At 31.7% G+C, this 12,069-nt stretch overlaps 3 protein-coding genes across 3 annotated transcripts in view; 2 read left to right on the top strand and 1 right to left on the bottom strand.

Moving 5' to 3' along the window:
* LOC134831020 (condensin complex subunit 2-like) overlaps positions 1 to 12,069 on the top strand; it is a 40,607-nt gene that overhangs the window by 27,395 nt on the left and 1,143 nt on the right. The window lies entirely within an intron of this gene.
* LOC134830279 (uncharacterized) lies at positions 4,405 to 8,715 on the top strand. Its single transcript, XM_063843702.1, has 3 exons — positions 4,405 to 6,683; positions 6,736 to 6,875; positions 6,937 to 8,715. The coding sequence occupies exons 1-3, from the start codon at positions 4,488 to 4,490 to the stop codon at positions 8,705 to 8,707; spliced, it is 4,107 nt and encodes a 1,368-aa protein (XP_063699772.1). The 5' UTR covers positions 4,405 to 4,487; the 3' UTR covers positions 8,708 to 8,715.
* LOC134830280 (peflin) lies at positions 8,831 to 9,670 on the bottom strand. Its single transcript, XM_063843703.1, has 3 exons — positions 9,596 to 9,670; positions 9,034 to 9,481; positions 8,831 to 8,972 (listed from the first exon to the last, which is right to left on the bottom strand). Exons 1-3 carry the CDS (start codon positions 9,608 to 9,610, stop codon positions 8,857 to 8,859), a joined length of 579 nt encoding a protein of 192 aa, XP_063699773.1. The 5' UTR covers positions 9,611 to 9,670; the 3' UTR covers positions 8,831 to 8,856.

Below are 12,069 nucleotides of genomic sequence, written 5' to 3'. Positions count from 1 at the left end.
GGGTGAATTTTCGTGAAATTTAATTGAATTTTGCAAAAAAAAAAAAAAAATTAAAAAATTAGGAATTTTAATATAGAAAACAAAAGATTTTAAGAAGAGGTATTTTTTAATTAACAAAAAAATTTTTTTTTATAATTTTTTATTTTTATTTAGTTTTATTTTTATTATATTAATTTTTATTAATTATTACATATTATTTATATTAATTAATAATTTATTGATGAATAAATGATTTTTATATATTTTTTTTATTTTTGGGAAATTTTTGAAAAAATACTTCTATGAAAGTGAAAAATGTTGGAAAAAAAGTAGTTTGTTAAAATTTTCACAAAATTATTTTTTTTATTAAATTTGCAGTATTTTAATAAAATTAAAAAATAAATAAAATAAAATAAAATTAAATAATTTCTATATGTTTTAAATTATTTTTAAATAATTAGGTATTTTTAATTTAATTTAATTTTTAATTTTTTAATTTAATTTTTATATATTTTTTTATTTAATTTTTTATATTTTTTAATTTAATTTTAAAAATTTTTAATTTTTTTTTTTTAATTAAATAAAAAATTTAAATTTTTATTTGTGAATTAAATTCAATTAAAAAACTTTCGAAAAAAAAATTTTTTTTTTCTAAATATTTATTTAATATTTTTTTTTACAAAAAATTCAATCTTTCATTCCAAAAATAACTTCCATACAAGCCAAAGCATGTTTTCTATCATGCGGCATTATTTCCGAAATAACAACTTTCGCAAAACTTCTAAATTTTCCAAACAAAAATCTCGTTACAGGATTCAAATTAAGCGTCACATTGAAGCTATAAGTGTCAGCTTGAACGGGACATTTGACGGGCGGTGTGAAATATTCTCCCAATTTGTTGCCAAAAACGGATCTTGCTGTTAAATAAGGACAAATATACTTCAGTTCGATCGAAACAGGTCGAGAACAAGTTTCATTCGTGGGACATTGTTTAAATTCTGCGTTCGAAATGGCATCGAGTTTGGCAATTTCTTGGGTAACAACGAATGAACCATGTCCTGAGAGTTTGTTGTGCTTGTTGATACTGATTTCGAGTTCTTTGACTACAATTGGAGACTTGTTTGGAATAGCGCACATGCTGAAACCTTCAAACAGGAGTTGACGTGCCTGAAAAAACTATTTTTAGAAAATTTTATGGAAGATTTGAAGAAAATACCTCAAAGACATGGTAAATATTGAACAAAAATAAGAGAAAAAGCAACATTTTTTTTTAAGTTTTGCAATTATTTTAGGTATCGACTAACAATATTGAATGTTAGTCTTTAACTATTGAGGTAGGTTTGGACTAAAAATTCATGATCAACAACAAATTTTGGATAAAAGGTGTTAATGACAGTCATTAAAGGTAGATTTTCTTTGAATTTTGACCTTCAGTTTTGTCATAAAATGAGTTTTAATGAATTTTTTTAAAATTTTCAGCTTATTTTTTGTTCAAATTATTCAAAAGAAATGACGTCAAAGAAAAAAATTTCATCAAAAAAGTAATTTTTGGTTTCAAAACTTGTATTTTTAAGAAAAACATAAAAAAATATGTTAAGATCTTCCATTTCCGAGGTCTTTCATCCACCAAATCGTCTCAATGCATCCAACAGCTTTCTTCTTTCCCGCATCCTGAAACACGAATTTCGTCTCGTACCGCGTATTTGACAGCGGAAGTCGTACAATGGGCTTCAACGAGATGTCAATTTGTATTTTATAGGAGCCTGCTTTGACGGGACATTCCCATTTTGGTACAAAAAAATTCCTCGGCTTCAAACCAAAGACACTGCTGAAGTCAGAAACAAGAACACACACCTTCGGTAAGACATAATCCATAAAAGGACCACATTTTCGTTCCTTTTTCATCTCGCATCGACGATATTTCAGCATAACTTGCAACTCGGGATTCTGATCATCCAACACGATGACGTCTCCGTCGACGGTTATTCGATTTTTTGTTATGTTGAATGATTTGACGGTGCATTGCATGCGATATGGACCGCCGCTGCGACATGGTTGAATCAAATCCAGTACAAATTCGCGATTTTCTCTGCTCTAAAAGACATTTAGCTTTAATTTTTATGGATTTTTTGATGAAAAAGTGACTTACGGGAGCAAAACTTTCACATTTAACGACAAAAAATAGAAGAAAAAGCCATTTCCAATGCCAAAAATCATCAACCAGTAACATTTTTGAAAGATTTTAGTGAACTAAAGTACATTCCAAGCCAAAATTCGATAAAAATTTTAATTGGAGAGACAATTTTCGCAAAATTGCATGAGTTTCCGGTTATAATTCAACGACGCAAAGCGACAAAAAAGCAATTAACTCTCGTTAAAACTGTATTTTATCACGTAAAATCCGTTAATTATCAATAAACTCTCCATTGGGACCCTTTAATCCACACAACTCCTCGTACACAAACCACTTTTTTAACTTTTGTCGAATCAATCACGAACAAATTCGCAAAATATTTCGTTCTCGGATTCAACATGTTGGTAAATTTTTCCAAAAAAATCGTAAAATTAAATTTATAAAAAGCTTTTCTCGGAGGACACTTCAGATTTGGCGTGAAAGAATCCCCAATCGGATCTCCAAAAATAGTTTTTGCGACAAAAACCAAACACGGCTCGGGAATTTTCAGTTCAGTGCGATTCGAAGGTTTTTTCGAGCCAAATTTGAGTTTGCGGTATTGAAGAACAATGGCGACATGATTGCTGAGATTTTCGGTGACATTGATGGTGCCTTGAACGTTCAAAATGTTTCTCTTGAGGGTTATTTGGGAAAAATATGGATTGAAAATGTAAGATTTTGGTTGCTGACATGAAGTTACGTTGCCAAGAATGAACTCAGGAGCCTTCGAATGAAAAAAATTCGAAAAATTTCTTTAAAAAATTTGAAAATTGGACTTACGCAATGACAAAAAGTGCAAAAATAAGCAACTATGATGAGAATAAAGCTCCGTTTCGCCATAATTGTTGTTGGGAAATGAATTGCGATCAACGAAAAATTCAGGTAAATGCATTTTTTGACATTTAATGAGCGGTAATTTCCTATTTTTAGTTCAAATCAAGGCAGTTTCATCTAAAAATCAACCAAATTTCATCACAGAACGACATCTCTTATCATTTTTATCTCACTTCAACAACAAAAATACGACGAAACCCGAAAATTGACGTCATAAAGTAACGCAATTATTCAATTGATCCACAATTTCTATTAGATGCGTGTGCGACTTGAGTCATTTTCAGTCAAAATTTCGCTTCTCGAACAATCAGACGCACAAATTCTTTGTGAAAACCCCAAAAAAAATGTCACGAACGCTCTTCATCTCTGCAGTTCTGGCAATTTCCATCGCGATCATCTTCGTTTCCGCGGAAGAGCATGACGATATTTCCAAATTTAACATCAAATTACCGGAGGCTGACGGGATTTGTCGCATCGAAAAGCTAATAAATCACACATTTGCTGTTTTGGAAACGCGTTTGGAGAAGTTGGAGCATTTACTGAACACTGTGGTGCATAAGCTGAATAGATATTGAAGGGAGTTGGCTTCGTTTTAATGGAAAATGAACTTTTTATGTGGATTTTTGCAATAAATTTAAGTTTTTTTGATGATACGAACGAGTTTTTGTTTGATGGTAGCCGGTTTGATCCAGAATTTGTTATGAAGCCTTTATTCGCGTTAACAAGAAACATCAATTCTGGATTTTTCTTGATGAAAAATTACTCAGAATTCGTTAAAAAGTTGAGAATTAAATGAAAAATATAAAAAATTAAAATTTTTTATTAAAAAAAAAAAAATAAAAATTTTAATTAAAAATTAAAAAAATAAAAAAAAATAAATTTCTAACTTAAAAAAAAAATTAAATTTTATTATTAATAATTATTAAAAAAAAAAATAAAATTTTATTTAAAAATTTAAAATTTAAAATATTAAAAAAATGATCCAATTAAAAAAAAATTAATTTGAAATTTAAAAAAAAAAAAATTTCGTAAAAAAAAATTAAATTTTAATATTTAATGTCAAAAAATTAATAAAATTTTAATTTTAAATCAATTTTTTAAGAAAAATTTTTAATTTTAATAATTAAAAAATATTGAAAAATTTTTTTTAAGCAATTTTAGGAAAATTTTGACAAAAAAAAAATTTTAAAATAATTTTCAAATGACTTACCTCTCATAAAATTCCATGAAAAATAAAAAAAAATTTGAAAAATTAATTTCATAAAAAACTTCAAATCAAATTTCTTAAAAAAAATATCGTAAAATATTCATCATTCGCTTCAAATAATGTATGAACGATCCCTTACTTCACTCTGATTCGTCAAAATTTCAACTTTTTGAGCCAATCCTTGCTTTGTTTATGTTTTGATATCATCTGTTTCACGTGGAAAACTTGCGTTCGTCGTTCTAAATTAAATTATTGAATAAAAATTTGACCTTTTGACAGACACTTACCTTCGCGATGAAGTCAAAAAAGCTGATTTCGCATCTGCTGTCTGCAAAAACCGAACAAAACAACGTCATCCAAGAGATTATTTACTTCTACGAGGATCCAGAGACCTTTTCGTGTCACTTGCGAGACAAAATGCGCCCGGCAACTATAAAAGCTTACACAGAATTGCTCTTGGCGAAGCTTCGAAATGATTCTCGACCGGAATTATTGCTTACCGTAGATGAAATTATCGAGATGTTATCACGATTGGAGGTGAAAAAGCAGGAAATGGATGAATTTCATCGGATTTTGGATGTTCTTGCGTTGACTTTGTACATTAAAACTGCCGAAGAAGGTACTGATGACGATGAAAACAGCTTGGAATCGTTAAATTTGTTCACGAAAAACGATCAACGGAGTTTCTATGTGAGTCATTTGCTGTTTAAATCGCTTCTGGATCGCGGTGTCATACGAGATAAGGATCAAAAAGTCGTTCAGGACATCAAGGAACGCTTAATTCTCGTCTTAAAAGAGGAAAGTCGTGGCATGTCTCCGATTTATTGCATCGCTGTGGAGTCTGTGAAGCTGTTATTCGACGAAAAAATCTTAAATCCTCTAAAATTCCTTTCCCGCATCCTGAAACCACTCCGAAAAACCGATGTTGAGAGCTTCGCCGTGATTTTATGCGACTTTATCGAATACGTCCCGAATAAAATGCTCGGATTATGTCAAGCTATGAACATGTTGAACGAGTTGGACCTCTTTTTGTTGCTTGAAAAGTCAGCGCGGAAGGTAAAAGATCCCGAAATCGACACAAAAAGATGTTTTTTCCTCCTGAAAAACTGCGTTGAACTATTTCGCGAGCTAAATTTGACGTACAAATCGGACTTGATGTCATGGGACCCCGAAAAAAGTTATGAATATCAAGAGGCTTGGGATAAATTCTTCACAATTGTCGAAACTTTGAAGGAAAATATGAAACATTTGATTGTTCCGGCGTTCGGAATGCTCGAACAACTCGACGTTTTGGGTCCACGATGGAAATTGTGTCTGTTAGAACGCGGATTTCAGAATGAAAACTCATCGGTGCAGACTTTTTGTGCTTCCTACTTGCTAAAATCGAAGGAATTATGGACTTCTATTGGAAATGGAAGCGATTCGGCGTTCACGGGAGTCATCAATAACACGAATTTGTTCTCAAAGAATGAAATTACCTTCGATCCGGAGCTTTATTGTGACTTTGTGAGACAGTATCCGGATTTTGTTCAGTTGGATCAACTACAGAAATCAGTTCCGATCTATTTTACGGTCAAAGGATTGTTTTCTCGGTTATACGATTTGAACGAAAATCACGAAAATGAGGCTTTGACGTGTTTAAATCAAATTTTGTCGGCTTTAACGATGGTTCATAACACTTTGATAAGAGCAGAAATCATCGATTTGGTCGTAACTTTCATTTTTAAGCGACGATGGTTCAAAATTTTGATGAAATTGAACCTAAACCATCTTTTAGAACCAAATGAGGGAACATTACTCGAAGGATTGGATCAATTTTATCCAGTTTCGTTCGACGAATTGACCGAAATTTATCGAAACTCATCAATTCCAATGGTTCTGAAACGAAAATTTATCACAAATGACCTTCAATTCACCAAAAATGAGGAAATTCCTCAGATTTTGTACGTTCATGCATACTTACATCTCGAAAATGACCCCAAATTGAAGGATTTTTGTGAGAATCTCCTTTGTGACTTCCTGACAAGTCTTGAAAACAACAAAATTTCCTCCGATACATCAGCAATTGAGGAGTTAATTTTACATGACAGACAACTTCCAATTAATTTCGTTGAAAAAATCGTAAAAATATCAGTTTTGCAGCTCACAAATCCCCTAACTGCTGTTCAAACAAAAGCTTTGCTTGCGGAAATCCTGAAAAATGTCTCGGAAAATCCAATTTTGTGTGAAAATCCGTCAATTCGCACGTCTTTGGAGTTTTTAACGGACTCGATGCAGCTGATGTGCAAGACAGATGCGGGAAAAGTCAAAGGAAAAGGCGATGGAGAGATTTTTTCAAAGTATTATCAGGCTTTGAGTGTCGTGAGGAGGAATGTTTTTGCCAAATATGGTCCTGATAGGGTTCTTATGACGGATGAACTTGAATTTACGTTGTATTTGATGGATGTTGGAGGTTCAAGGATACTCACGACGGAGATGGGAACACTCAAGGTAAGAAAATTTTTGGATTTTTTCAACATTTTTAACGATTTTTATGTTTTAGACCCTCTTCAAGAAGCATTTGACTGCGAATTTGGACCCCGAATCGGATTCTTTTGAACAATCTCTTGCAATTGTGGAACGATGTTACACAGAAATGATGTCCTATCGACGTTTCGAGTACTTTTGGGAGTGTCTTGAATGGTAAAACTTTCAAAATTTATCAAAAAATTCAATTTTTCATTAATTTACCTTAAAATTTTAGCTTTGTTTCGATGATTTTGTCTCCAAATCTCTTCCCATCATGGATTTCCGACGTCATTGTGCCATATTATTCGAAATTAATGAAGCTCGCTGACGTCACTCAAGGAGTAGCTCACATAATTTTATCAAAATTATTCAAATTAGACATCGACATCTTCAGAAAACTCGAAAATTATCAAGAAATCCTCATCTGGGGCTTACTATTCGGTGAACAGTACAACAGAAATAAGCGAACAGAGACCGAAATCTGCATGGAAATCCATCAAAAGAAGCCTTATCTCGTAACTCGTTACCAATATCGCGAAAGTGCTGACGTTCGAGCACTTTCAGTAGCGATGTTGATGAAAATTTGCGAGCCCGAATACAGAAATTTGCCGGAAATCGAAAAAATCTTCCAAGAAATGTTCAAAAAATATTCAAAAGTTGTCGGAAATCGATGTTACGCGGATTCCCAAACGCATTTAGACAAATTACGGATAATTCAAGCGCTTCTGGTACTTCCCTGCGTCGAAGATCAGTTCCGAGAAATGATCCAGTTGTCAACTTTCTTCGACAGTAACTTGCCCAATGTCTCGTATTTGCTTGAAATTTTGTTCGCACGCAACGTTTCCGACAAATATCTCGAGGAACACATTTTGTCGGATGATTTTATGAAGGAACTTCGTCCATCGGGCGCTGAATCGCTTTTTGTCATCCTCTATTATCGCTGTTGCACGGAAAGAGCTAATCGAGCAGCTTTCGTCGATCGTGTTATTAAGAAAATTCTTCCGTTTGCCATGGGACAACACTTTACGACGCGCCTTTATGCCCAAACGGTGTTGCGAAAACTCGTGGATCGACGATTGTATCTCGAAGGAAGCGAATTGCGGATGAAACTTGTGAAGGAGGGACTTGACAAGAGCTTTGAATTGATGGGAGATACGAAAAATCTACGAAGTTTCAACGATATTCGATTCAAAATTATCGAAAATTTAGGAAATTTTGGGTTAGAGATGATTTTTGATACGATCCCACGCATGACGGAGCTGGCTGAACACGAAATTATCACAGTTGACATGATAAATTTTTCATTAAAGTCAATTGGAAGTGAAAAATTGTCGATTAAATCGATCGATTCTGAGGTTGCAAGACGAATTTTTGATAAAAAAATCGAAATTTCGAACAATTCTGACCCAGAATCGCCTGAAATTGTCACACAAACGAACATTCAAACGAAAATCATTCCCGCGAAGCAAATGTTGCCAAGTACCCATCTTGCGGAAATCTTCCCGGATAAATATTTGACCAAATCCAAGTCCATGACAGATCTCATAGTCATCGCCACACTCATTACGAAGCAACCAAATCTCGGGGGCTTGGCGAGAACATGTGAAATTTTCAACGTTTGTCAATATGTTGTCGGAAGTTTGCAGCAAACGGAGACAATTAGCTTCCAAAGTCTCAGTATGTCGGCAGATAAGTGGCTTAAAATGGCGGAAGTGAAGTTAAATGACCTCGCGGATTACCTAAAATTGCTCAAAATGCAAGGATATTCCGTCGTTGGGGCCGAACAAACAGCAAATTCGGGTCAAATCACGGAATTTCGCTTCCCGAAGAAGACCGCGTTGCTGTTGGGCAATGAAAAAGAAGGAATTCCGGGAAATATGATCAGCATGTTGGATTACGCAGTTGAAATCCCGCAATTTGGGCTTTGTCGATCGCTGAATGTGCATGTTTGTGCGAGTCTTTTCATCTGGGAGTACGCGAAACAGCATCAAGTTACCAAGAAATGAATTTATTTCAACGTGATTAGGCTGTAAGTGAGTGTAAAATAAACTATTTTATAAGAAAATAATGGAATTTAGCGATTTTTTAGTGTTAAAAGCTGCCCAGGTAACGACGTTTGATGGAAATGCGCTTCTAATATCATTTAATATCCATTTTAGGACGAGGCACTTAAGGCAACTGTCAAAAAATCTTCAAAACCGATTGTTATTGTTCCATTTTGTTGGGTGTCGCGTTGTCTAAATGCATCTGTGAAGCGTTGAATTTGCACACCTACAAAAAATTTCATTAAAATTAACATTTTTCATCAAAAAAAGTCAAAATTTCGACTTACACAAGACAATAAATTGATCAACCGACACTTCATTATGCGTTTTCGGATCGCATTTGCCAACCAAGAATTTCACAAAGTCCTGTGAGAAGCGAAATCCCATCTGAGTCAAGGCTTGAAATAATTCTCCTTCGTCAATGTGTCCGCTTTGATCGCGATCGTACGTCTTGAAAACACTCAACCACTGATTGATGTAAGCAAAGAGCTTTTCGAACTCCATAACGTCAATTGTTCCGCTGCGATCCGCGTCAAACATGCCAATCATCAAGTTGCACGCAGTATCGGAGAAATTTTCGCCTCGTCCGTTGATGAGAGCAGCTTTTAGCTCGGCAGCGTTGATTTTGCCGGAACGATCTTTGTCGACGAGGTCAAACATGCGCTGCGTTTCGGGACTTACGCCAGTTGGGGCGGGCGGAGCGTAACCTCCATAGCCTCCGGATTGGAATTGGTACTGAAAAAAATTTCGAAATTTGGGTTAAAATTTGATTTTTTGCGAGAAATTAACATTGAATTCGATTAATTCGTGATGAATTGAGGGATTTTGAACAGAAATTAAAGAACTTACGGGATTATAAGACATTTTAATTCAATTTTTAATACCGTGGGATTGGGAAATTTTTGTTTGTTTTTATTTATGACTAAAAGGCGAGTAACTGGATTTCGCAGAGGTACGAATTTGAGGTTAAAATCCATGCCGTTATTAAAAAAGTGGCTCAAAAATATTTTTTTCATCTTAAAATTTTTTTAAAAGCTTACTTATTTTTTCCGTGTCAGTATATCGGTAAGTAGTCCCGATTATTTTAATTAGAAAATTAAAGAAATTTAATGATTTTTTTTCTTTGGTTTTTTCTTAATCAATTCATATTTTTAAATAAATAAACGCTCAAATTTCCTCATATTAGAGTAAAAAAAAATATTTTTTTTTTCTAAGAATTATGTGTTATTTTTTTTAATAAAAAAAAATTAAAAATTTTTATTTTATTTAAAAAAAAGTTTTTTTTTATTAACTTATCAATTATTTTAAGCTTTTAAGGGATTTTAAATATATTACATATTTTTTTATTTTATTTTTTTTTTCATATATGACTCACGCTTTTTTCGAATCAACGAAACACAAATAAAAAAAAACATTCTCAACTGTTCAAAGTTTTGTGAACTTATTTTTTGTTCAAAACAAAATTAAAGTTGCTCTGTTGCCATTTGAATCCTGTTTGCATTTTTCGGCAACGACGCAAAAAAATTTTTGAATAAAAAGAGGTGCGATTGACAGTTTAACATCAGATAACAATTGAATTTCAATTGATAAAGGTCAAGTAAAAATTAAAAAAAATTGTTTCAATAATATTTTGAAAAAAAAAAACAAAAGAAAATGAAAAAGTTTACAATTTTCGTCTTCTTGGTAGTTTTTGGTCTTGTTTCATCAGTACCTTTACTACCTCAGTTGCCAGTGAACCAAATTGGCGAATTAATTGCTAAATTAACGGATATCGATTATAAACCTGAATTCAGTCTAGACGGCAATGTAATGGAAGGATTTGATGCTAGTTATAAACTTCCCCTTGAAATAAATACATTTGGAGAAGGTACCATAGTCCATGGAGGTCACATTAATGGTGTTAATGAATTTTTTTCAATAATTAAGGAAGATATACCTGCTGTATAAACTATATTTAAATGTAATGTTTCTCTTCAATTTATTTATAATTGAAAAAAAAACATAATGATAAACATGTATATTGTATATAAATAATCAAAAGTTATTAAAATAAAATAAAGGCTCCTACAAAAAATATCGAGTTTTCTTATAAAAAAAGCATGAAATTTTTTTACATTATTTTAGTTTAGTTTACATTATTTTAGAAAATTGTTGGAATTCTGATCTAAAACTTCAGGAAGGAGTTATGAAGCTTTAAAAAGAAAATTATTTATTCATTTTTTTGTAAAATAAAAAATGAAAATAAATTCAGAATTAAAAAAAAAAATATGAATAATTTAACAATGTATAAAGAAACTATTGTTAAGTTTTTTTTTACATTACATGATTACATGTTAGAAAAAAAAACAATATTTTTAATAATGTAAAATTAAAAAAATTTCAGACTTAATTATTTAAAAGATTTTTAATGCAAATTAATAAAAAAATTAATTTAAAATTTTATGAATATTCATTTGATCTCTTTGTGACTCATATTCTTTTCGAATCAACAAAACGTAAAATATTGCAAAAACTCAATTTTAAAAAAACAATCTCAACTGTTCAAAGTTTCATGAACTTATTTTTGTGCAAAATAAAACCTTGTTGTTATATGAGTCCTGTTTGCTTTTTCGGCAACGACGCAAAATATTTTATGAATAAAAAGAAGAGAAACTGACAGTTTCGACATCAGATAAAAATTGAAACTCAATTGAAACAAATCAAGTGAAAATATCAAAATTGTTTTTAATATTATTTTAAAAGCAAAAAGAAAATGAAAAAAATTACAATTTTCGTCGTTTTGGCAGTTTTTGGTCTTGTTTCGTCAGCACCTCTATTGCCAAACCTCGATGAACCTTTGACGTCTGTTGCTGATTTAACAAAAATAAAATTTGAACCGATTATCGTTCTAGATTACGATGTTTATAATGGAGCTGATGGAGGAGTTATCTTATACGTTACAACTCCTATAGGTGAAGGCTTTATTGGAGGATGGGGTCACATTAATGGTTTCAAAGAGCATTTGGAAAGCATTGGTTATGTAAAGGTGGAATAAAATTTATTAAAATGTAATGCTTCTATTGAATTCAATATTAATAAAATAAAATAAAGGTAGCTACCCAAAAAATATATATTGTTATTTTTAAAACAATAAAAAATTGTATGTTGCATGGAAATGATTTAAAGCAAAAAATATAAAGTTGAAAATTAATTCACAATTTTGTAAAAATAATCTAAAATAGATAAAATTTATTTATTTTTTAATTAATTTTAAATTAAAAAGAAATTTTGGTTTACTTTATATTTTTATTCTTTTATGCTAAAAAAAATTTTTTTTAAGATCT

Source organism: Culicoides brevitarsis, chromosome 2, assembly GCF_036172545.1.
Source record: "Culicoides brevitarsis isolate CSIRO-B50_1 chromosome 2, AGI_CSIRO_Cbre_v1, whole genome shotgun sequence".
NCBI classification, from domain to species: domain Eukaryota; kingdom Metazoa; phylum Arthropoda; class Insecta; order Diptera; family Ceratopogonidae; genus Culicoides; species Culicoides brevitarsis.
This window is presented reverse-complemented; position numbering and strand designations above follow the sequence as displayed.